Source organism: Choloepus didactylus, chromosome 13 (genome assembly GCF_015220235.1).
Source record: "Choloepus didactylus isolate mChoDid1 chromosome 13, mChoDid1.pri, whole genome shotgun sequence".
NCBI classification, from domain to species: domain Eukaryota; kingdom Metazoa; phylum Chordata; class Mammalia; order Pilosa; family Megalonychidae; genus Choloepus; species Choloepus didactylus.
Genome location: NC_051319.1, coordinates 75,805,226 through 75,832,896, shown reverse-complemented (window position 1 = coordinate 75,832,896; position 27,671 = coordinate 75,805,226). Strand labels below are relative to the sequence as shown.

At 35.9% G+C, this 27,671-nt stretch overlaps 1 protein-coding gene and 1 pseudogene across 1 annotated transcript; both read left to right on the top strand.

The window, feature by feature from the left end:
- ZCCHC10 (zinc finger CCHC-type containing 10) lies at positions 1 to 22,406 on the top strand. Its single transcript, XM_037802107.1, has 4 exons — positions 1 to 58; positions 15,641 to 15,802; positions 18,874 to 18,915; positions 19,575 to 22,406. The coding sequence occupies exons 1-4, from the start codon at positions 18 to 20 to the stop codon at positions 19,840 to 19,842; spliced, it is 513 nt and encodes a 170-aa protein (XP_037658035.1). The 5' UTR covers positions 1 to 17; the 3' UTR covers positions 19,843 to 22,406.
- Positions 10,806 to 11,569, top strand: LOC119508505 (annotated as a pseudogene).
- Positions 22,407 to 27,671: the final 5,265 nt, after the last annotated feature.

Sequence of the window (27,671 nt, the reverse complement as noted above, 5' to 3'; positions counted from 1 at the left end):
TCCGGAACTGCGCTAAGATGGCGACTCCCATGCACCGTCTCATAGCGCGGAGACAGGCGTAAGTGAGGGCCCGAGTCGGGCGATGGGGCGGGCTGGGAGCGGGGAGACCGCGTCAACCGGCGGGTGAGCGGACGCTGGGACGCGAGGCCAGACTTGGATCCCCAGTAGGAAGTGGCGTAGTGTAGCCGTTTCTCTAACACGGCGCCTGCCCCAAGGAGCTCGGGCCAGTGAGGTAAGTTCGGTGCCGATGGGCTAGCGGTTTCGTGGAGGACATAAGGTACGCAGGGAGGGACAGAGTTATGTTTGAGGAGAGCCACCGTGTTTGGTTCCCTCCAAGGGGACGCCCAGGAGTTGGTCACTAAATTGTGTCTTGACTGAGAGTGACCCGCCGCTCATCCCGCCGCCCACCCCATGCGCGTCCAAGTGGTTCCTGAAGCCCTGGTCAGTCGCTCCACTCCCGCCGGTAAAACTTCAGCCCCTGTGTAGCCTCCAGCCCAGCTGGTTTTTCCCATCCTTTCTCAAACGACTTCCCTGGGAGCGGCCTGTTTATATCGCCAACTCTTCTCCCAATTTCTGCCATTCATTCTGTCTTCCAATGAACATTAATTTATTCAGTACCTACTGTTCTGTACCAGAATCTGGGTATAAAGAAAAGGAGGTGCTCAAGAGAGAAGCCCTGCTTTCAGGAAGTTTACATTCTAGTAGTGGAAATAGTTGGTAAGCTAAACAAGTTAAGTACGCACAGTGGGGTGAGAAGTGCTTTGATGGAAAGGGAGAAAGAACCGCTTCAGGTTGGGTGAACTGGAAAGGCATCTCTGTAAGGGTGGCATTTGAACAGAGATTGAAAAGGTGAGAAAGGAGCCAGTTGTGAGAGATTTAAGAGAAAAATAACCAGACAGTGGCACAATTGACCTGAAGCTAGAGATAATTTAGTTTTTAAGAACCAGGAAAGGCCATTTTGGCTGATGAACAAGAGTGGCACAAGCTGAGATTACAGAGGTTTGCTGCAGATCGATAATGCAGGGGTCATGCCAGATGCCCCTTTCTTGTGAAGACTTTCTTCTACCTACCTGTAAACCCAAACAATGTCTGCCCCTTTTTCATTCTCTCAGCATTTCATGCCTTCACCATTTGCACATTTATAGCTTCATAGAGCTCATTGTCTGCTATACTGTATATACCTGTATATGCTTATGTTTGTTTATATTTCTTTTTCTGTTTATATTTCTTTTATTTTCAGAGCCCTGCTCCTTCTCTTCTCTCCTCCACCTCTGGCTCCCAATTTAAAAAAGTTCCTTAAACATAGGGTTAAAGACATAGGGCGTCAGAGTAGTAAAGTTGGTGGCGAAGGGCTTTGAAATCAGTTTTCAGGTGAAGAATGTGATAATAATACTTAATAGGAATGGTAAATGATGTCACCAGGGTCTCAATTCTTCCTCTCTCTCAGGTTTGCTTTTTTTTTTTTTTTTCATTTTTTAAATTGTGAACTTTAATATATATACATGACAGTGATAACAGTCAATGTACGATTTCACAAGTAGTTTGAGAGCAAAACTCAAAGAATGTCATGGGTCACAGTTCCACAGCTTCAGCCATTTCCATTATTGTAAAATGTAACATACGTACAGAAAGGTGTCATCTCTCATTGTACAGCTCAACAAGCAGCCGTTTAGGTTATTTCAAAAACTGTTGTGGGTTACAGTTCTACAATTTCATTTCTTTCCTTATACAATACAAGGTATATACAGAAAGGTGAAGACCTTCAAGGCACAATTCAATGAGCAGCTGTGAAGCAAATCCCAAAGGTGAATCCCATTAATGTTCCATAGTCACTCCTGACCATTCCCATAACATTAAGATCACCCTTGTTATAACATCTGTACATATTAGATTATTGTTCCCCCTTCAGTAGGTTCTATCTGTAGGTCCCCTATATTCTACTTTTTAAGACACTTATTTTACATTTTTCGCAGAGTCCACATTAGTGGTAACAAACATATCTTTCCTTTTGTGTCTAGCTTATTTCACTCAGCATTATGTCTTCAGGGTTCATCTGTGTTGTCATATGTTTCACAACCTCATGCCTTCTTACTGCTGCGTAGTATTCCATCATGTGTATATACCACATTTTGTTTATCTAGTCATCTGTTGAAGGACATTTGGATTGTTTCCATCTCTTGGCAATTGTGAACAATGCCGCTATAAACATCAGTGTGCAACTATCTGTTCGTGTCACTGCTTTCAGGTCCTCTGGGTAAATACCGAGAAGTGAAATTGCTGGATCATAGGGTAACTTGATATCTAGTTTTCTGAGGAACCGCCAAACTGTCCTCCAGAGTGGCTGTGCCATTATACAGCCCCTCCAGCAATGAATAAGAGTTCCAATTTCTCCACATCCTCTCCAGCATTTGTAGTTTCCTGTTTGTTTAATGGCAGCCATTCTAATTGGTGTGAGATGATTTCTCATTGTGGTCTTGATTTGCATCTCCCTAATAGCTAGTGAAGATGAACTTTTTTTTATATGTTTTTAGCCATTTGTACTTCCTCTTCAGAGAATGTCTTTAAATATCTTTTGCCCGTTTTATAATTGGGCTGTTTGTACTATTGTCATTGAGTTGTAGCATCTCTTTATATATGCAAGATATCAGTCTCTTGTCAGATCTATGGTTTCCAAATATTTTTTTTCCCATTGAGTTGACTGTCTCTTTACCTTTTTGACAAATTCCTTTTGAGGCACAGAAGCTTTTAAGTTTGAGGAGTTCCCATTTATCTATTTTTTCTTCCATTGCTTGTGGTTTGGGTGTAAGGTCCAAGAAGCAACCTCCTAATACTAGGTCTTGAAGATGTTACCGTACATTATCTTCTAGAAGTTTTATGGTACCGTCTCTTATATTGAGGTCTTTGAGCCATTTTGAGTTAATTTTTGTGTAGGGTGTGAGGTAGGGGTCTTCTTTCATTCTTTTTGATATGGATATCCAGTTCTCCCAGCCCCATTTGTTGAAGAGACAATGTTACGTCCCAGTTTAGTGGATTGGGGGGCCTTATCAAAAATCAGCTGATCATAGATCTGGTCAATCTCCAAATTCTGAGTTTGATTCCATTGATTAGTATGTCCATCTTTGTGCCAATACCATGCTGTTATGACTCTTGTGGCTTTTTAATAAGCTTCAAAGTCAGAAAGCGTAAGTCCTCCCACTTTGTTTTCTTTTTTTAGAATGTTTTTAGCAATTCGAGGCATCTTTCCCTTCCAAATAAATTTGATAACTAGCTTTTCCAATTCTGCAAAGTAGGTTGTTGGAATTTTGATTGGAATTGCATTGAATGTGTAGATCAGTTTGGGGAGGATTGACATCTTAACATTTAGCCTTCCTATTCAGGAACACATTATATTTTTCCATCTCTTTAGGTACCTTTCTATTTCTTTTAGTAAAGTTGTACAAGGTCTTTTACATCCTTGGTTAAATTTATTCCTAGGTACTTGATTTTTTTATTTGCTATTGAGAGTGGAATCTTTTTCTTGAGTGACTCTTCAGTTAGATCATTTCTAGTGTATAGGAACATTATTGACTTTGTGCATTAATCTTATATCCTGCCACTTTGCTAAATTTGTTTATTAGCTCAAGTAGCTATGTCGTCAATTTCTCAGGATTTTCCAAATATAAGGTCATATTATCAGCAAATAATGATAGTTTTCCTTCTTCCTTTCCAATTTGGATGCATTTTATTTCTTTGTCTTGCCGGATTGCTCTGGCTTGAGCTTATAGCACAGTGTTGAATAGTAGTGGTGATAGTAGGCATCCTTGTCTCATTCCTATCTTAGAGGGAAGGCTTTCAGTCTCTTGCCGTTGAGTACTATGCTGGCCATGGGTTTTTCATATATGCTCTTTATCATGTTGAGGAAGTTTCCTTCAATTTCTACCTTTTGAAATGCTTTTATCAAAAAAAGATGCTGAATTTTGTTGAATGCTTTTTCTCAGGTTTGCTCTTTTGAGTATTGACTCCACACTTGGATAGACTCTCTCCTTTGGTCTCAAGATGGCTGCATTATCTAGGGTCCTTTATACCCTTTCAGCTTCAAGTTCTTTGCATTTCATTGGTCTAGATTTGATTACATGCCCAACCCTGTACCGTAGGAGAATATGGAACCCTAGGGCTTGATTGACTTAGATTGCATTCTTCTCCCAGCACAATTGAAATGTTCACCATCAGCCAAAATGATGAGCTGGGTGGGTAGATCAGAGGTGGTAGGAGAATGCTAGATTGACAAAACCAATGTCTACTGTAAAGATGAAGTGAAAAACAAGACTTCTAGCATCTGAAGAAAATTATTGTTTCTTGTTTCGTAAGTATCATAAAGTTAGTTTTAAAATGTTCCATTTCTGCAGTATGCCTGTGTGTGGTACATGAGCTACACAGAAGTAAAGATAAATCTTAACCTTTAGGAACTTCTGGTCTTGTTGAAAAGGAAACATGGTATATAATAAAAACTGTCTTGGTATACAGACTGTAAGTTCCCCAGGGATTCAGAAAAGGAGGCCTTTTAGAAGCTAGGGGAGTCCATAGCAATAAAAGAACAAACTATAGTTTCATTCAACTTAGATGGGTCTTGGAAAGAAGTCATACTTGAAAAAAAAACCATATTGTCTGATTCTCTATAAAGTTCAAATACAAGCAAATTAAAACCTACTGCATAGTTAGATAGTAAAACAGAAGCAAGGAAGTAATTCTTGATTTGGTGGTGGTACGTGCGATAGTCTCTTTATAATAATTTATTAAGTGCAATATTTATATTGTATCAGTTTCTTTGTCCATTTGTTATATTTCAAAATAATAAATATTTTTTTGAAATCTTAGCTCTTTTCACTGTATAAGCTATAGGATCTTAAGCAAACTGATATTTGAACCTCAGTTTCCTCTTCTAAAAAATGTGGTAATACCTAATTCACTAGGTTATTGTGAGAATTCAGTAAAACCATAACCATGACTTACACTTACTATGTGCCAGGAATTTAGCTAAGTACTACTTATGCATAATCTACATCCAATACCAATAATGACCCAATGAGTTTAAGAAAAATTCTCACATTCTACAGATTGGGATGTGTATATAGCAAGCAGTAAGACATCTGGCATAAAGTATTACATAAATATATGTTAGCTATTATTATTAGTCCAAAATTTAAGCCAATCCTCATTTGAAGAACTAATGCTCACGTAATGAACCAAGACTACTTAGAAAATATATTAAAGATAATAAAGAAAAAACAACTTTTTGCCTAGTAGTGGTTCTGAAGTTTCAGCAAACAACTGCCAGAACCATGACTATAATTTCAGAGCTTATCTGAATGAGTAATATCCTAGCAAATGTTTAAGGACATTGATAATAAGACACTGTATGAGCTTAATGTCAGCTTTTCAGGAAAAAAACACTAATGTTTAATATATACACAATTTTAACATACATCCCAACCTCAGAAACGTTTATTAAAGGATAATTTTGTAAAAATATAAAACCATGACCTTCACATAAATAACGAACACATCAAAGATCTTATTTTAACATTATATTAATGATTAATGAGTAAGATGTAGCAACTGGTTGTAACTCCCAGTTGCAAGGACAATCAGGAATGCTGAATTGAATTTACAAATAACTGAACACTGGTCAATATTCCCAGGGCAATAATCAGTTGCATTACAATTTTATGGGCAAGAATCTTATGCAGTACTGTCCGCTTTCTACAACTTACAGAGTTGGCTCAAAGACAATGAAAGGTGCAGCCCCCCATAGTTACATAGCCGGGGGGGTAGATTGTACAGGACATCCAGTAATATTTTCTTTATAGCCATTTTGAAGACTTTTACAACTTTTCCTAACAATGAAAACATGGGGGGGGGGGGAAGCCTCTCAGAATCAAGAAAATAACATACTCTTTTCCAATGCATAGATTGTTTTCCAAACACTGACCATTTGTAACTTGAGATCCCAGCCATTAAAAATATTGTGGTACGTTGTATCAGATATTGTAGAGTTTGTTTTTTGTTGTTATAAATAGAATATTCACAAATATCTAAAACCTGTCTATGATTAACATCTTTTATAGTGTATGTTCTAGACACTAATAAATCACCCCTAAAAATACTATCTGCCAAATAGATTGCTGAATTAGACAGAAATAACATCAAAATAAGGAGGATTAGCATTCTTTTGACCCAAATGGATAGCCTATTCAAATAATATTCCATTTCTGTACCCTAAACTAAGCCTTTTTATGAGAAATGATCTTTAATACCAAAAAGATTAGGATATGCCTACCATATTGGCAAAGTTGTTTTTTAATGACTATTGTTGGCAGAAGTGGGGAGTGGGCACTCTGATACACTGACTTCTGGGTAAGTTGTGTAGTGGTACAAACTCTCTAAAGGGTAATTTGGCAGTAGGCATCAAAAATATTAAAAATGTGCATATGGAAAAAAAAAGGGTGACATAAAATATGATTATCTACCTAGAAACTCCCTAAGAATCCAAAACAAAGCTACCAGAATTAATGAGTTTAGTAAGACCACAGGATACAAGGTCAATATACAAAAATCAATTGTATTTTTGTATTCTAACAACAAACAATTGGAAACTGAAATTTAAAAATACAGTACTTAGAGATAAATCTAATGAAAGATGTGCAAGATATGTATGGTGAAAACTACAAAACTTTGCTGAGAGAAATGAAAGATAATCTAAATAAATGGAAATGATATACATATTCATGGGCCAGAAATATTGTCAATATCAATATTGTCAAGAAGTTAATTCTCCCTTGGTTGATCTGCAGATTTAGTGCAACCCCGATTGAAATTCCAGGAGGCTGTTTTGTAGAAATGGATAAAAATTGACCTCTTTAGAATAGCCAAAACAACTCTGAAAAAGAACAAAGTTAGCAGACTAACACTACTTGATTTGAAGACTTACTATAAAGCTATAGTTATTATGATAGTATGGTGTTTGGTGTAAAGATAGATAAATAGGTCAGTGAAACAGAACAGAGTTCAGAAATTGACCCATCTATTCGTATAGACAACTCTTACTGATGATAGTACAAAGGTAATCTGGTGGAGAAAGGACAGTCTTTTCAACTGTTGGTATTGGTTATACTGGAACAACTGAGTGACTACAAGCAAAACAATGAACTTTGAAAAACAATGACAGTTTCTTGCAAATTTAAGTGTATACTTAGCATATGACCCAGCAGTCTCACTCTTAGATATTTGCTCAAGAGAAATGAAAATTTATGTTCACACAAAAGCCTACACACTAATGTTTCTAGGAGTTTTATTCTTAACAACCAAAAACTGGAAAAAATCCAAAAGTCACTCAACTGGTAGATAAACAAGTACATCCATACAGTGGAATCCTATTCAATAAGTAGGGAAAAAAGAATGGAACTATTGATATATGCAATGACTTGGAAGTATCTCAAAGCCATTATCTAAATGAAAGAAGGAGGACTCAAAAGGCTGCAAATTGTATAATTCTATGCAAACGACATTCTGGTTAAAGTAAAGTATAGGGGCAGAAAACATCACTGGTCACTTAGGGTTTGTAACTGACTGAAATCACAGCTTGAGTCAAAAGCAGAGAAGGTAGAAGGAAGCAGGTTTTTGGCTTCATAAATATTTTCCTTTCAGCTCAATATGAAGATAACTTTTTGTTAGATTTGAAAAAAATATAACACGCTACCCTAAGAGATAGTGAGTTTGTTGTTACAGGAGGTCTTCGAGCCAAAGCTAGATGACTACTCTGGATGCTGAAGAGAGAGCAGTAAGAATCCAGTAGAGGGTTTAATAGAAGAAATGACCCTGGACAATCTATTTATATAGGGGCAGATATAATTACAGTTTATAAGATAGGACATCATTTCATCTTGCCCTGGATACTATAGTATGATTTTTGAGATTGCATTATTTATGCAGTTGGTTCACCCCCAGTAAAAAGCTTCCGTTCCCGTTTCTTCTCTGGGAATGTTGATCCATTCTGTTTGTTTTTTATTTGCATCTTATGTTTTAACACTCCTTTCATTTTCTATAGCTGCTTTTACCTGGAGGACTAATTCTGGGAGGAGGGTTCTCCTGGAGAGGACCTTCCCGTGTCATTTTTTTCCAGTCCAAAACAGGCCCAGGGGCCCAAAAGAGAGGTGTTTAACCACTCTTAAGTGCCCTGGAGAGGAGACCCAGAAGGATGCCAGTCTTCTCTGTAACGTCTCCCCTATTCTGTGCTTTCCTCGTGTGCCTAGCAGTTGGTGCTCTTCCACCACCTGTTCTCCACAGTCCTAATGTGGTATTGTGCTTTGATTCTCAACCAACTCCTCCCGTGCTGGGTGGTTGAGACAGACGCTACCATTTGCTTTTGTCTGGGGCAGGGTGAATCTGTAGCTGTTCTGGCAACTGGAATCCAGCACTCCAAATTTGCTAATCAAAAGCTGCAGGTGGTGCCTGGGCTTCCCTCCCCCTCCTCTTTTCTTGGGGGAGAGCCATCCTTAGCAAGTTGATCCCCAGTACCCGAAATGGTTACTTGTCTCTCAGTCCACCCCACTTCCTTCTCTGCCGGGAACAGGGTAGAAATTAAGTCTGCTGTCTGCTTTCTGTCCTGGGTGAGATGTAAATTTAGCTGTTCCCAGAGGTGGTACCCAGGCATCCCAGTACTCTAATCAGAATCTGCAGCTGATGCCCAACCATGCCCTCCCACCCCTGTTCCTGGGAGAGAGGGCTTCTATTTCTAGGCAGGGAGTGGCTCCTGAGGCAACCTGCTGCTTCACTGGGGGGTGGACACCAGCTTCTGCAGCATGTATCTCCTCACAGCTTTTCATCTCAGTTTCTTAGTCTCTTCCTTCCACTCTTCCCGGGATGGTGTACAGTGTTCTTCTCATCTCTTGAGTTCCCCAAATAATTGTTTCAAACAGTTTCTGGCTCTTTACTAGCTGCCCTGGAGGAAGAACTGAATCCTAGAGCTCCCTATTCTACTATCTTGGGGGAAAAAAACATCAATAACTGATTTTTGACAAGGGGATAGGGACCACTCAATTCAGAAACAATAGTTTCTTCAACAAATTATAATGGGAAAACAAGCTCCATATGAGAAAGAATTAAGGTGGACCCCTACCTCATACCATATACAAAAACCAACTCAAAATGGATCAAAGACCTAAATGTAAGAGTCAGACTATTGAACTTCTAGAATAAAACTTAGGGAAGCATCTTCAGGACTTTATGGTAGGCAGTGGTTTCTTAGACTTTATACCCAAAGCATAAGCAACAATAGAAAAACAAAACAAAACAGATAAGTGGGACCTTATCAAAATTAAAAACTTTTGGTCCTCAAAGGACTGTGTCCTGAAAGTAAAATGACTACCTCCACAATGGTAGAAAATATTTGGATAACACATATCTGACCAGGGTTTAATATGCAGAATATATAAAGAAGTCCTTCAATGCAGCCACAAAAAGATAACCCAATTTAAAAATGTTCAAAATACTTGAATAGACTGTTCTCCAAAGAAGATATATAAATGGCCAAAAAGCCCATGGTAAGACGTTCAACATCATTAGCCATCAGGAAGATACAAATCGTAACCACAATGAGATGCCATTTCATACCCACTAGAATGGCTATTTAAAAAAAAAAAAGGATAATTATAATTCTTGGGAAGGATATGGAGAAATAGGAGCACTCATTCATTGCTGGTAGCAATGTAAAATGGTGCAGATGCTGTGGAAGACAGTTTGGCAGTTTCTCAGAAAGTTATGTGTAAACTTATGATCTGGCAATCCCGCTTCTAGGTATATACTCAAAAAAATTGAAAGCAGGTACTTGAACAGATATTTGCACTCTGATGTTCATGGTTGCATTATTCACAATTGGCAAAAGATGGAAATAACCCAAGTGTCCATCAGCTGATGAATGGACAAATAAAATGTGGTATGTGCACACAATGGAATGTTATTCAGCCATAAAAAGGAATGATGGTCTGATACATGCAACAATATGAATGAACCTTGAAGACATCATGTTGAATGAAATAAGCCAGACACAAAAAGGTAAGTAGTGGATGATTTACTGATATGGAATAATTAGAGTAAGCAAACTCATGGAGTCAGTCTAGAATATAGGTTAGGTTACCAGGCATTGCAATGAGTATAGGGAATTGGGAGTTAAGGCTTAAAATGTAAGTTTCTATTTGGGTTGATGGAAAAGTTTTGGTGATGGACAGTGGTAATGGCAGCACAACGTTGTGAACATAATAGCACTGGATTACCTATTTTAATGTGGTTAAAGGGAATTTTTTTTTGATTGTATATATGTGGCTGGCATGAAAATTAAGAAAGAAAAATCCATGAAATTGCTCAACACAGTGAACCCCAAATTAAACCGTGTACTATACTTAACAGTACAATTATAAAAATGCTTTCATCAGTTATAACAAATGTACCACACCAACACAGGGTGTTAATAATAGAGTAGTATACAGGCATCTTGTATTTTATGCATGACTGTTCTGTAAACCCACAACTTCTCTAGTTGGAGAAAAAAAAAAAGACCGTGATTTCTGTCTTGGCTTGTCTCTCTTGGGTTAGTCTGGCAGAAGCCATGTTTGAGTAGCCCTTTGGAGAGGCCAACTGCTAACAGCCACATAAGTGAGCTTGGAAGTGAATCCTCCAATTGACATTGAAATATATTCTACAAAAAATTGGCATGTTGTAGCTGCTGTGCTTTGTGTCCCCAGCATCTTTGCTGGTGGTGAGGCAGAACAATCATGGATCAGGTAATGTAGTTTATTGAGCCAAGTCGGCAGTTTGTAAAGGCCTCAATTTGGTTGGTTAAAAGATGTGCCAAACCTGATAGAAAAGAATTTCAGAAGATTGTTGTGGCAGAGCCATAGGATATACTATAATGGAATTCATTGGCTTCTTTGTGAAATTGATTCATATTCCTATAAATAGCAACATTGTTGGGGGCTGAATACCATTCTGGAAGAGTCTGTTTTTCATCTTGGGGGTTAGTAGACAACGAAGGTTTGAGAAGATCATAGAGTAAAACTGTGCCTGTATGTTTTGTGGGGTTTTTTTGTTTTGTTTTGTTTTGTTTTTTGGTCATTTTTTTCTTCCAGATGTTTCTCATTTCTAAATTAAAATAATTTCAAAATAAAAAAATAAACTGGCATGTAATGTTCAAAAAGAGTTAAGGTCATTAAAAGCAAGACACAGGCTAAAGGAGACTAAAGAGGCATGACAACAAATACACCATTGGTGCTAAACTTATGCCATAAGAGACCTTGTTGAGATATTTAATCTAACCCGAATGAATGGGATCTGAGCATTAAAGAGTAGGAATATATTAACATTAGTTCTTGATTTTGATGGTGTATTGTTATGTAGGAGAATGTCCTAGTTTGTAGAAAATATGCAGAAAACTATTCTGGTGTGATGGGGCATCAGTTTGGCACTTTAGTCGCAAATGGTTCTGGAATGAAAGTTCTTTGAACTATCATTACAACTTTTCTGTAAGCTTGTGAGTGGTTCAGGATTTTAAGATGTTATATAAAGGAAAAACAACCTTATATATATATGTTCTATGTTATATTTGTGCATGGATTTCTATTACATAGATACCTTTAAGTAGAATTTCTGGGTCATAAATTATGCATTTCTTCAATTATAGTAAATGTTTTTTTCAAAATGTACCAATTTATATTCTTACCAGCAATGGAAGAGAGAGAGTACCTATTGCTGTATATCCTTGCTCACATTTGCTATTGCCTGTCTTTAATTTTAGCCTTTCTGGTAGGTGTATGGTGGTATCTCATTGGGACATAAATTTGATGTTCTTTGAATTCTAGTGAGCATCTTATTTATATGTTTACTGGCTATTTGGGTTTTCCCACCCCATTTTTGTAGTCTTTTTTTAAAAAAAGTTTTATCCTGATAACATACCACATAAAATTTCCATTTTAATCACTTTGAAGAATACAATTCAGTGGTATTAATTATGTTCACAATGTTGTGCTACCTGCACCACCGTTCATTATCAAAACTTTTCCATCACCTCAAACAGAAACTGTCTACCAATTAAGCATTAATTTCCCATTCCCTTCCCCCACCTTGGCCCCTGGTAACCTGTAATCTACTTTCTATCTCTATGAATTTGCATATTCTAGTTATTTCATGTAAGTGAAATCATACAATATATGTCCTTTTGTGTCTGGCTCATTTCACTCATCATGTCTTCATGGTTCATCCATGTTGTAGCATGTGTCTGAACTTCATTTCTTTTTATGACTGAATAATATTTCATTATTTGTGTATACCAAATTTAAGTTTATCTGTTCATCTATTGATGGATACTTGGGTTGCCTCCATCTTTTGGCTATTGTGAATAATGCTACTATGAACATTGTATTCTCTTTCCATTTCTGAGTCATGTTTTTCTACTATCTACCATTTTCTTATTGATTTGTAAGAGTTCTTTGAGTACTCTGAAGATTGAGGCCTTTGGTTATATGTTGCAAATATCTTCACCCACCTTTTGGCTTCCCTTTTTATTCTCTTCATAGCAATTTTTGATGAACAGAACATCTTAATTTTAATATAGTTTAATTTACCAATCTTTTCCTTTATGATCAGTGCCTTTTTGTGTTCTGGTTTTTAAAACAAAAATTCTTCTGCCAAATAGATGTAATTTTTTCTTGTGTTATGTTTTAAAACTTTTATTGCCTTTTTGTTTAGCCAGGTCTGCAGTCAATGTTTGCATATAGAGGAGTATAGTGGGGATGTTTATTATTTCCATATGTGTAACCAGTTGTCCCAGCAACAGTTATAATCTGTCCTTTCTCTACTTTGCTGTCCTGCCACATTGTCATAAAGCAAGCTTTGTATATGCATTAGTCGATTTCTGGACTTTCTATTCTGTTCCTTTGGTCTATTTGTCTATCTTTGCTCCCATCTCACATTGTCTAAATTATTATAACTTTACAGTAGTCATTATCTGTTCATCCAAGTCTTCCTTATTTGGTCTTTTATGAGAGTATTTTGGCTATTCTTGGTCTTTTGAATTTCCATATGCATTTTAGAATAAGTTTGTCAAGTGTAAGTTCACCATCCAAAAAAAGAAAGGAAAAAAAACCCTCTTGGGATTTTGATTGGCATTGCTTTGATCTGTTTGGGGAGAATGACATTTTTACATTTTTGAGTCTTCCAATCTATGATCCTGGTATATCCTTCTATTTACTTAGCTATTAATTTAGATATTTAACTTCTCTCAGTAACATTTTTCTGTATAAAGGTCTTTCACATCTTTAATTTATTTCTAGGTGTTGGGTATTTTTCAGGATATTGTGAATAGCAACTTTAAAAAACTTTTAATAAATATTAGTTTTTAGAGCAGTTTTAAGTTTACAGAAAAATTGTGCAGAAAGTACAGAGCTTCCATATATCCCCTCTCCCCTCTGCATGCATTCTCCTACTATTAGCATCTTGCTTTAGTGTCGTATATTTGTTACAATTGATGAACCAATATTGATTTATTATTAATAACTAATGTCATAGTTTACCTTAGAATTCACTTTTTCTGTTGTACAGTTCTGTGGGTTTTGACAAATGCATAACGTCTTATCTACTATTGCAGAATCATACAGAATAGTTTCTCTGCCCTGAAAGTTCCCTGTGCTCCATCTATTCATCGCTCCTCCTGTCCCTTTGAACCTCTGGTAACCACTGATCTTTTTCCTTTCTCTATATTTTTGCCTTTTCCAGAATGTCATATAGTTGGAATCATACAATATATAGCTTTTTCAGACTAGCTTCTTTCATTTAGTAACATGTATATAAGGTCCCTCTGTGTCTTTTTGTAGCTTGATAGCTCTTTTCTTTTTGTTGTTGAATAATACTCCTTTGTGTAGATGTACCAGTTTGTTTGTCTTCTCACTTGTTGAAGGACATCTTGGTTGCTTCCAAGTTTTGGCAGATATAAATAAAGCTGCTGTAAATATTTGCATGCAAGTGTTTGTATAGACAAAAGTTTTTCAGCTAATTTGGGTAGACATTTGGGAGCACAATTGCTGGATTCTATGGTAAGCCAATGTTTACTTTGTAAGAAACTGTCAAATTGTCTTGCAGAGTGAATAGCAAAAATATTTTTATTTTGATAACATATATACAACCCGAAGTTTCCCATTTTAACTACTTTCATTTGTACAATTCCATGATAATAATTACATTTCCAAAATTGTGCTACCATTACCACCATGCATTAACAAAACATTTTTGTCACCACAAGCAGTAACTCTATACCCATTGAGCAATAACTCCCCATCTATCTCTTTCCCCCTAGCCCCTGGTAACCTATAATCTAGTTTTTGTCTCTATGTATTTGAATAGCATTTTTAAAATTTTTTCATTTTTAACTATTTTGTTTTATAGAAACCCAATTTTTGTATTGACCTTTTAAAAAATATATTGACCTTACACCTAATACAGGGTTCAGCAAACCACAGCCTGCCGAATCCTGCCTGCTGCCTGATTTTGTACGCCTGCAAGCTAAGAATGGTATTTACATACAAACATGTAAAATCGATTTGATGATGGGGAACACTAACTTTGAACCTCAATTGAATGAAATGTTATCCTCAAAAAAAGAATTCCATTCTTCTCATTGGTAAACCTGTATTACCAAAAATTAGCACCCTATTATTACTAAATTTTATATCTTATCAAAATATTTGTGGAAATTTGTTATACAAGTGTCTACATAACATCTTCATTTCTGCCTCTTAGTCTGCAAACCTTAAAATATTTGCCATCTGGGCCTGTAAGAAAAAGTTTACCGATCCCTGGTCTAAAACCTTGCTAAGCTCACTTATTCTAATGAGTTAAAATATTTTATCTATACATTCTTTTAGATTTGCCAAGTATATATCATCAATGAGGAAGGACAGTTCTAATTTCTTCCTTTCCCCTTCTTCCGCCTATTTTTCTTTCCTTGCTGCCTATTAATCTAATTTAGGCACTGATATTTTTCTTGGTCTCCTCGATGACTAAAAGCTGGGTTTGCCAACCGTGTAAGGTTTGGGTTATTCAGAGGGTACAGCCCCCCGAGTCCTACCTCTGGACACAAAATATGTCTCCCTAGTTTGTAATAAGTGTTGCTTAGACTCCGGAGATGGTTAAACACTCCTCAGGACAATAGTTGACTTAAATACAAGACTGACCACTCTGGATTTCCATCTTTTCCCATATCTTGGCTTAGTTATTCTTTTGTTAGTTCTCGATGCCTCGAGCAGATTTTTAAACATGTTTTTACTGGCTTTTCTAGTTCTGAGCTAGATGGCTGTTCTGAATTCCCTCATCTAAAATGGAATTGAGGAACCAAGATTTGAACTCAATTCTGTCTGACTCCAAGGTCCATTCTCATAACCACTTACTATACTTACTGCCTGATAATTAAATCTAATCATATTAATGTCCTAATACATTTCATGAGTTAGTCTGTAATAATAAACATCATTTTACATTTTATATTGTTTATGCATTTCAGGGCAAAACTGTCACAAGTCACAATTTTAAGCCTTGTATTCTATTATTTTTGGCTCTGTAGGGAAGCAAATAAGCAACATGTAAGATGTCAGAAATGCTTAGAATTTGGACACTGGACTTACGAATGCACAGGAAAAAGGAAATACCTACACAGGCCTTCAAGAACAGCAGAACTAAAGAAAGCTTTAAAAGAAAAAGAAAACAGATTATTATTACAGCAAAGGTAAGTTTACATGTGGTATCCATGGAAATATTTTTTGTTTATTTTTATAGAATTCTGTAAGAGACTAGATGTCTCATGGTGGTTCTCCACATTTAAATTATAATGCTTACTAAAGTTTAATGAATGCTTACTATGTCCCATGCACTATACTACTTTTATAAGTAAGCTTATTTAAGCCTCACATCTATACTATTAGAGTAGACACTGTTATTATCCCCATTTTAAACATGAAGTAACTGAGGCACAAAGAGGTTCAGTAATTTGTTAGGGGTTGCAAAACTAGTAAGTAGAAAAGTTAAGTTTTAAATCAACCAGCCTGTCTTCATAATCCATGCTCTTAATCATTTTGCCTTAATGCCTCAACTGCCTTTGACATGACAACAGAATACTATGAGGTAAATAATATGAGCTGATATAGAAAGATCTTTAAGACACATTAAGTGTAAAAGCAAACTATGTTTAATTAAAGAGGGAAAAAATAATGGAATATTTTTGGAAATATAAACGATTGAGAATAATAATTATTTCTTAGGAGAATTGGGAAGGATAGAGACTGGAATATTATTATTTACCTTTTTAAGTCCTTTGAATAAAACCTTTTTAATCTCTATGAAATAAGTAAGTATACATGTTTTAAAGAAATTGAAGAATGAGGGTTTTGGTTCTACTTAGTACTACATATTAGAAGTGGCATCTTCATAAGGATTTTAGCTATTATAATAGTGTCTTAAACATCTGGACTTCCAAGGAAACAGTATTTGTGGACATGAATACTCTTCAGGGGTTATGCAGGAATGGATAGGTAATCAGTTTCTAAATCATCAACATTTATATGTACTTTTCCAAAAATAGATCTGTATAAGAACTTGCTTACTAGTTCTCCTTTTCTACTTCCCCTTTTTTAACAGCTCTTAATTTCACACAAAAAAGGCATACCTCTCACCCATCTCTAATCTTACTTCGGTGTACTGTCCTCATCTATAAAATCTACCAGAATTTTCAAATTACTGGTGTCTGTGTTGAGAAAGTGAATGGCCATAATCATTGGAAGGACATTCCTTCATAAGTTTTTTCTCCCCCAAAATTGAAGGACGACCTCATTGAAGAGTCAAAATATAATTTTAATGATAGATCACTATGTGACTTGTGGAATATAACATGGAAAGAATTCAAAGAATTGAAATGATTTTGCTGTAACAACTCTTTCTATATCCATCTTATTTAGTTTAACAAGGTTTCTCAGAGCTAAATCTATAAAAATTAAAAATAGGAATAGAATTGATGCTGAACAGTCACATCCTAGCAAGAATAAATATTTTTCCATTGACACATAAAAACTAGGAAAAAAAATCCATGTCATTGAAATGGGTTTCTAAGAAAATTATTTTTTACTTAATAATTATTAAAATATAATATATTTTATATTATTTTAATCAGTTGTATACTAATATTATACATGTAATGCTAACTCAGTTCAAAATTTTTACACTTTTAAAGCCTTAACACAGGAAGTTAAAAAATTCAAATTATGTGTATATTTTTATTCCAGAGAAGTATCATAAATGATCACTGAAATTTTCAGGCATAAAAATATATTAGGATATTTTGGTAACTGTCCTGTAAGTTTGAAAGTATTTCAAAATGAATGTTTAAAATTAAATGTATGTAGATAGCTACATACGTGCGCATATACATGCATACATATATTCTGTGTGGAAAGCAGAAAAAAATCACGAATTGAGAAAGGAAAAGACAAAGTAAAAGATAAGCTTATTCATATATTTTTGAAGTGAATGACAATAGTTACCAAATTATTGTGGCATTTAGTTTCCATTGAACTTATTTATAAGAGTGACATAACAATTAAAAAAAAACAGCAATATCTATAATATGTCCAATATTACACCATTTGCAAATATTAAAACTTAGAATAAAAAATGTACAAGGAGAAAGCAGTTTTTCAGTATCATTTTATTAGGAATGTAAGCAAAAATGTTTGAAGATGATAAAATATAAGAGTTGTGAATAATTCCATTCCAACATTTACTTTTGTTTTTCTACCCTACTTGTATCACATGAGTAGCTTAGTCTAAAAAATACTTAGGACTCCATGAAATTTAGACCTGGCTGTGTTAAAGACTGTTGATTTTTTGTTTAGTGATAAAATGATGGATATGTATGAATTTCAGTGATCATGGAATTTTTGTGGTTTGAATTAATATTCTTCTACCACTTATTTTACTCCCAAAATGACATTTCAGTAGGTAATGCCATTGTCTGAGGCCAGCTTTACATATATATTTATTTATGTTTGAAAATTCAGGAAATAAGGGATATAAGCATTTCCTAGTAAATGCAGAAAAGTCCAGAAAATAGAAATATTAAATTTATAGGACAGTGTGAGAGTGATAAAAGTACTTCTATAATTTGCAAACCTTTTTTAGTATACATGTTGTTTGGCAGAAGTACAGCAGCAAGCCATTCATACATTTCATTAAAAATCATCAAACTTTGTTCTTTTTAAATAATCTGCGGGTTCACAGACTTAAGTATTAAATTTCTAGTTTTTAAACAGTCAATGACTGAACATTTGGGGTACACACAGAAAAAAATGGTTGTTTTAAATTAAAAGGTTGCTGTTGTATTTATATGAAATGGCCATTTGTAATGGCTGTGGAAACTCAAATTAGAGCTATTGTTGTGCCATTGTTTGCTTTGTTCTGTTGTTCAGTAAGTAGTTAATTTAGCCATGTCAAACTAAGTTTCAAGTTAAAAAAGAGTCAAATTGGTGCATTCAGCCATTTTGACTACTAACTTACCTGGCTTTGAAGGTACGGGTAATAAAATCGGTCTTAAGTGCTGGGTAAATTGGCTGCATATACCATATGCAGCCTACAATAGGAAAGTTTCCACTTGGTTATAACAAGAAATCCTGTACTCTGAGTACATGCTATAAAAAAGGTAAAGTGTTTCACCAGTGTAAAACAGTTTTGGGGATAGCATAAGGGTTTGTCTGAGCTGTGTATAATCACTTTATTAACAGGAGCTTTTTTCCCCTTCATGTGTATCAGCATTGGAGAAACTAATATAGAAAAAAAGAACAAGAAAAAAAGGTATGTGTGGCTTCAGGACTATTATATACTTGATATCTAGTACTAATAGAAGGGAGAGGAATAGTGATTTTTAAATAATAGTTATTCTTGTAAGATATGGATCTGAGGTTTGTTATTAGCAATTAATGATTAAATATCATCCTATTTTTTTATGTGTTTCTCTCCTTATCTGTCTGAAATTTATTGCTTTCATTTCTCCTTTTTTCCCCAACTTCCTAGAATACTTCTACATGGAAGTAGTAAACAATTATCTTCTCTTAGCTTAGAATAGGAAATGTTTAGACTGATAAGAATTGTTGGTTAGTTAAACCTGGTCTGAAATAGTTAAAATAAAGATTAAGAAACAATTACCACTCTGTATGAGGTTTAAATAAACCCAGTTGTTATATTGCAACTTTATTTTAACGTTACTTACTCTGGAGCATAATATACTAGGTATTCCTGTGTTGAACTCCATCCAAGAGGGTTGTATTGTGGAAGTAACAAAAAGACCTTGTGGGGGGGGAGGGGGGAGGCTACAACAATAAGACAATCCCCAAAGCATCAAATCTAGGAGTAGCACGTTAGCAAAGCTGCAGTATATATATATAAACTGAATGTTTTTAAACTTTCTGTTAAATGTCAGCTTCCTGTGCATATAACCGTTCATTGTCTAATAGGTCTAAGAGTGTAACCAGTTCCAGTACCAATAGCAGTGACAGTTCAGCCAGTGATTCTTCATCAGAAAGTGAAGGAACATCTACCTCATCCTCCTCAGAGGATAGTGACACTGACGAAAGCTCTTCTAGTCCGTCATCTTCAGCTTCCTCCACAAGCTCTTCCTCCTCCTCTGATTCAGACTCAGATTCCAGCTCCTCCAGTAGCAGTACCACCAGCACAGATAGCAGCTCTGAGGATGAACCACCAAAGAAGAGGAAAAAGAAATAGAACTGCTCCATCCATATTGGACTTATGGACTGAAAGCATTAAAGTGATTCTCTAAAGGGGATTTAAAATATGTTAAGGCCAAGAAGGGTAACTGGTCAAACTTTCTAGAGTTTTAAAGTTTCTAAATGTTTTACATTGTAAGAGCATCATAAAAAGTATTAATAATGGATTACATATATAAAGACTTTTAAGGGGAATTTGTTTTGCTTTTTTATCTTTAAAATATATCTCTAAAATCAAAACTGAAATCCAGTAAATCTGTTTTTGTGATGAAACTTACCTTTTTTTCCCCTGTGAAGTAAAGGCCATATTTTGTTATATGTTAATGGTATGTATTTATCAGACATGTTTTCAGAATAATGCATCAGAATATCAGACAATGAATTTCTAATGCTTTTGGCTATGTGTTATTCTATAAGATTTAATACCTTGCTATTGTAAGGTTATGAGTTTTCCTACAGTTGATAAATGTGCTCTATTTTTATGTTTACATTCAGAAAGTTTTTCTGACTTCTTGTCCTAAATGAAAAGTTCAAGGAACTTATTATATATTTACACCTTTGGAATGGTACAAGTTTTACATTGCTTGTTGCATCATTCATTATCTTGTGGTTCCTTATATTCTCAGAGTCACACTTGTCTGAGGGAAATCATTCTAGAGGAACCTCAAAAGGGGCAAAAAATTGGAAACTACTTAGGAGTCTAATCTTGGTGCCTTTTGATAAATTCCCCATATCATAAAAGAAAGCAACCATGTATAAAGCTATCTTAAGTAAAAGTGATATAAATATCTTTGAGTAATGGCATGCTATAAATGGAACCATTTGAAGGAGAAAAGAGGTAGGAGGAAGAGGTGATTTTTGCAGAAGATTATGGCAGTGTTGGTTGTCTTTTATTAAAAAGGTTTTTTTTTTGCCTTTCATAAAGATTGCCTTTTGCCATTTCTGCAATTACTGTATGACAGTGTATATGGTAACTGGTCACATGACAGTCTACTGCATAAATATGAATGACTTGGATTAAATCTTGTGTGGTTACATAGCATATACACAATTGAAATCTCACATAAAAATCAGGTTTAAAAGGAAATACTGCACAATGTTTCTTAAAAGTAAAATACTTTGTGGTGATGAGACCATTTGGTTTAACATCACATTATTTGATGATGTCTTAAACTTTTTGGAAAGTGGTATCATTTGTAGAAAAATCTGGGTTTGGGTTCAATGTTGTAAAAACTATGAATGCTAAGTCTTTTATATTTTTATGAAAAAAGTAGTAGAAAATTACTTTTGAAGAAAATGGGCTTCTGTTTAACCTTGAAATAAATGTATATTGTGAGTTTAAGGAGCCTGTGATTACTTGTAAGGTTTATAGAACCATCTGCTTTCAATGATTGTAAGTATCATTTCAAAGACTCCATACACAATGTATCATTTCACAGGTAAATTTTATAAATTAATAATCTAATACATTTTACAATATTTGTAGTCTGTAAGGGTAATTTAATTTTGGCAGTTAAAGAATTTGAAAGAGGAAAAACATATGCATACATAAAATACTTACAGTTAATAAAACTGTGGTCACAAGCTTAAGCTTTCTGTTATCCCTTTGCCATTTTATTTAATGCCTATTATGCATTCCTTTTGAGGGTGGGGGCATTTAGAGAAATTGTATTTTCAAATTTTTACTAATTACAACCATTAAAAGTTGTATCTGGAGTATAACAGATGTCCAGAACTATTCTTTTCTAGTCCCAAAAAAAGAATTGATGGGAAAGAAGAGACTTACTTCCAGTTTCCCCATCCTTTCTATAAAAACAGGAATCTGAAAAATGAGTCCCCAGCAAATGTGTTATCTATCAACCACAACTATTTCATAAGGCGCCACTAAGTCACAGGATTCCATTCCACAAACATTTCGTATGACTATACAACGTGGCAATTTTGTCTTAGAATCCAGATATGCCATTAGGCCTCAAGTTAGCACTGGAAATGATTTTTTTTAAAGTTCACAGAAGGTGGGCTTTAAAATGGATAACTTTTTTAGCATGCTTGTTTTCATATATTTATTTAATTTTATTTTGCACTGATTATACTTTTACAGAACAGTTGAAAAAATAGTACACGGTTTCCAGATATACCTCAACTAGCTTCCCCAAATGTTAACATAAAACCATTGTACAATGATCAGAACTAAAAAATTAGCACTTGGTGCAATATTATCAGTTAAACCAAAACTTTGAGATTCACCAGTTTTCCCACTAATACTTTTTTTTTTTTTAATCTCTTCTGGGATGCAATACAAGAAAATCCTATTGCATTTAACTTATTTTTCATTAGTGTCCTGTAGTCTCTAACTGTTCATCAGTTTTTCCTTGTCTTTTATGTGCCTATCACTTTCAAAGAATATTGATCAGTTATTTTCTCTAATGTTCCTCAATTTGGGTTTGCCTGATGTTTTCTCATTATTGAACTGAGATGATGCTTTTTGGCAGAAATCTCCAGAAATGAAGTTGTGTCATCAGTGCATTGTATCACAGGATTCATAATGTTGCTATGTCTTGTTACTGGAGATGTTGACCTTGATCACTTGGTTACGGTGGTTTCTGTCAGGTTTCTCCAATGTAAACTTTTCTTCGTTTTTTAGTAAATAAATGTCTTGGAGGAGATGTTTTGATACCATGCAGATTGTTTCTCCTCAAACTCACAGACTCACCCACTAACGTTAGTGGATCAGTGGACCTTGTCTGCAACAGTTATTACTGTGATGTCTTCTTTTTTTTTTAAAATTCATTTTATTGAAATATTTGCATACCATGCAGTCATACAAAACAAATCGTACATTCGATTGTTCACAGTACCATTACATAGTTGTGCATTCATCACCAAAATCAATTCCTGACACCTTCATTACCACACACACAAAAGTAACAAGAATAATAAAGTGAAAAAGAGCAATTAAAGTAAAAAAGAACACTGGGTGCCTTTGTTTGTTTTTTTCCTTCCCCCATTTTTCTACCCATGTGATGTCTTCTTAATGGTTATTTTATATTTTCCCTCTTCTACATTTATTAATTGGAATTCTGTATGAAAAAGCTTATGAAGGAGAGGGGAAGATGGCAAAGTAAGAAGCTCCAGACATCAGTCCCTTTACCAAAATAACTGTCAAACTAATAGGAATGTCTGAATCAACTACTTTGGAACTTGAGTCTACTGAACACTTGCAGCATCAAGGGAAGGGCTGAATGAAAAGACTGGTAGATTATGGTAAATATTGGTGAATTTCACCTTGTAGCAATTACCTATGCCCTAACTGCTGGCAGGCAGCTGTGGGAACTGGAGCCCACATTCCTGGTGCAGCTTGCTGGTGCCAGGATGGGCAATAAGAAAGCTATAAAACATTGAAAGAAATTAAAGACGATTTAAATAAGGACATTCCATTTTCACAGATTGGAAAACTATTATTAAGATGTTAATTTTACCTATAGCAATATACAGATTCGACAATGCCAATCAAAATTCCAACAGCCTTTTTGCAGAAATGGAAAAGCCAATTATCAAATTCATGCATATTTTGTACAAGGAAGTCCCAATTAAATTGAGTGCCAATTTCTCATTAAAAACCATGGAGACAAGAAGGCAGTGGGTTGAAATACTTAAAGTGCTGAAAGAAAACCACGCCAACTGAGAACTTTATATCTGACCAGACTTTCTTTCAAAACTGAGAGTGCGATTAAGGTATTCCCAGATAAACAAAAGCTGAGAGAGTTCACCACCACTAGACCTGCTCTACAAGCAATACTACAAGGAGTTCTTTAGATGGAAAGGCAAAGACACTAGACAGTGGTTCAAGGCAGGATAAAGAAATAAAGACCTGCAATAAAGGTAATCATTGGGGTAATTATAAATAACAATATTATTAGAGTGTATTGTTTGGTATGTAATGCCATTTCAAACTTCAAACAGGTCCTAAAAGGCAAGTGCATCAAAACTGATGATAAATCTATGGTTTCAGAAAAAATGTAACAAGTGCCAAAAAAATGGAGAGACAGGGTATAGGATAAAATATATGTGTATGCTATTGAAGTCATTTGTATCAAACCAAATATGATTATTATATATTTAGGATGTTAAATTTTAACCCCATGGAAACCACAGGAAAATATATCTAGATAGAAAAGAGAAGGCACTCAATATGGTACAATACAAAAAATCTAATACATATAATAGGCATTAATGGAAGAATTGACGGACCAAAAAAAGGCACAAGACTTACAAAGGCTAAATAGCAAAATGACAGAAGAAATCCCTGCATTATCATTAGTGACTTTAAATGTAAAATGATTAAACTCTCCAGTCAAAAGGCAGAGGGTAGAGGCAAGGCAAGATCGGGGCATAGGGAGGTGTGGAATTTAGTTCCTCCTCTGGAACAATTAGCATTTAGCTAGGAAATACTAGCAAATACTCTGGAACAACTGTTGGGGGACGTTTGTGACTGGACAAACATTGTACACCAGTCTGGAATGGGTGGAATGGCTGAGGTCACAGCATAAGAACTGTAAGTAAATCTCCCCAAACTGCAGAGCTGGTGCCCCTCCCCCACTAGCATGGCAGGCTGAATTGGAAGACTTAGTCCCGTTCTATATCCTGGTAACTTATATTTCATGTCTATGAGTTTACTTATTTTTGTTAGTTCATATTAGTGAAACCTTGCAATATTTGTCCTTATGTGTCTGTCTTATTTCACTCAATATAGTGCCCTCAAGTTTTCTTCATCAACCCATTTTTGTTAAGATGGGTCTGTTCACACACCATACATTCCATCCTAAGTAAACAATGATGGATCCCTATATAGTCATGTATTTATGTATTCGCCACCATTGCCTGTATCTATATAAGGACATCTCCACTTCTTCCAAAAAGACAGAGGAAGAGTCAAAGAAGGCAGACAGACAAAAGAGAAAGGAAAAAGAGAGGGGGGGGGCGGAGAGAGAGAGAAATAACAGCTGGGAAGCACCAAAAGGAAAAATAGCATTAAACTAAAGTAGAATGAAGAGTCAGACAACATCACCAATTCCAAGAGTCCCATACCCTTCCCCCATGTCCCCCCCACCCATATGTATTTAGCTTCAGTATATTGCCTTTGTTATATTAAAGGAAGCGTAATACAATATTTCTGTTAATTATAGTCTCTAGTTTGCATTGATTGTATTTCCTCCCTAATCCCACCCTATTTTTAACACCTTGCAATGTTGACATTCATTTGTTCTTTCTCATGTAAAAACATATTTGTACCTTTTATCACAATCATTGAGCACCCTAGGTTTCACTGAGTTATACAGTCCCAGTCTCTATCTTTCCTCTTTCCTTCTGGTGGCCCACATGCTCCTAACCTTCCTCCTTCAACCATATTCACAGTCATCTTTGTTCAGTGTACCCACATTGCTGTGCTACTATCTCCCAAAATTGTGTTCCAAACCTCTCACTCCTGTCTTTTCCTTTCCGTCTGTAGTGCTCCCTTTAGTGTTTCCTGTAGAGCAGGTATCTTGTTCACAAACTCTTTCATTGTCTGTTGTCAGAGAATAGTTTAAGCTCTCCCTCATCTTTGAAGGACAGTTTTGTCAGGTATAGGATTCTTGGTTGGTGGTTTTTCTCTTTCAGTATCTTATATCACCCCACTTCCTTCTTGCCTCCATGGTTTCTATTGAGAAATCCGCACAGTCTTATCAAATTTCCTTTGTATGTGATGGAATGCTTTTCTCTTGCTGCTTTCAGGATTCTCTCTTTGTCTTTGATGTTTGATAATCTGATTATTAAGTGTCTTAGTGTAGGTCTATTCAGATCTGTTCTGTTTGGGGTATGCTGCACTTCTTGGATCTGTAATTTTATGTCTTTCATAAGAAATGGGAAATTTTCATTGCTTATTTCCCCTATTACTGCTTCTGCCCCTTTCCCTTCTCTTCTCTTCCTGGGACACCCATGACGTGTACATCCAGATGTTTCATGTAGTCATTCAGTTCCCAGAGAAATTGCTTGTATTTTTCCGTTCTTCTCTCTATCTGTTCTTTTGTGTGTAGTCTTTCCAGTGCCTTGTTCTCCAGTTCCTGAGTGTTTTCTTCTGCCTCTTGAGATCTGTTGTTGTATGTCTTCATTGTGTTTTTCATCTCTTGTGTTGTGCCTTTCATTTCCATAGATTCTGCCAGTTGTTTTTTCAAACTTTTGATTTCTACCTTATGTTCGCGCAGTGTTTTCATTATGTGTTTCATCTATTTTGCCATATCTTCCCTAAACTTTTTGAATTGATTTAGTATTAGTTGTTTAAATTCCTCTATCTCAGTTGAACTGTAAGTTTGTCCCATTGACTGGGCCATAACTTTGTTTTTCTTAGTGTAGGTTTTCTGTTGTCTAGGCATCTGGTTTCCTTGGTTACCCTAGTCAGGTTCTCCCAGACCAGAACAGGCTCAGGTCTAAAAGGAGGCAATAGTATCGTTTACCTGAGGGTGTCTTCAATTGATACACCCTGTGATGCCTCAAGTCACTGTGCTTTTCTGCCCAGCGGGTGATGCCTGTCAGCTTGTAGCTCCAGACTGGTGTAAGGAGGTGTGGCCTGTGGCTGTTTTCCCCAGGCTCTGGGGTCTGGTTCTGAATGGAAGGAGGGTAGTAGAGCTTGGCCCCACCTTTTTCCTCTTAGGGAAGGTACAACACCTGGGAAGAGGTCATTTACATTCAAACAGTCTGCCTGTGCTATCTCCACCCTTGTCTGTGTCAGAGCACTGGGAACTGAAAATGGCTGAGGCTTTCTCCACTGAGCCAAAAAAGGGACAGAAATCCCCCTTTCAGGACCAAGTCTGTGGCCACCCTCAGTTTCACCCATTGGCCTGAGACAGCACCCGGTCCTCTGGGCTCCCCCTCCCTCTCAAAGAGGTCCTCTGGCTCTCCAAGGTCAGTCATTACCAAAAACCGCTGTCTGCTTGTTGGGGATTCATAGCTTGAATTGAGCAGTCCATGCTTGTTAATTTTTTTTTTAATGTTATGGGTTATTTTTTTTTTTTACATTTTATTTTGAAATAAATTCAAAGTTATAGGAACAGTTGCAAAAACAGTACAAACCCCATACACAGATCTCCAGCATTCCCTGACCCCCCTGATACCCCGATCCACTAACTTTAACATGTTCTCACGCAGCTATTTCTTTCCCTCCCTCCCTCCCTCCCTCTCTCCCTATCATCCATCATCTATTGCTCTGTCTTCTGAACATATGAGAGCTAGCTGCACACATCCTTGAACAAACACTATAATTCACATATACGATTCCCATGAACAAAAACATTCTTTTAGGCAATCCCATTAAGCTCAGCTAAAAAGTACAACAGATTCAACATTGATAAAAAGTTTACATTCTATATTTCCTTTTACTTATGTCTCAACTGTGTCCCTTTGAGCCTCCTGTCCTCCATCCTCCAATCCCATCCAGGGTCATCCTTGGCATTCAATTGTCATCTATTTAGACTGTCTTTTTTTTTTTTTTAATTGTGGAAACATATACACAGCCTAAATCTTCCCATTCCACCCCCTCCCTAGCATTCCATTAGTAGGATTAATCACATTTCGAATGTTGTAATGCTATCACCTTCCCATCATCCATTACTAGAAATTTCCCATCACCTCAAACAGCATCCCTACACTCATTTCTTAACTCCCCATTGCCCCTTCCTCCATTTCTCTTAACCCATATTCTACTTTTCATCTCGATGGTCATACTCTCTGATAATCTCTTTGTGTTTACTGTGGGGCTTAAAATTAAACTCTTAAATCCATAACAATCTTGTT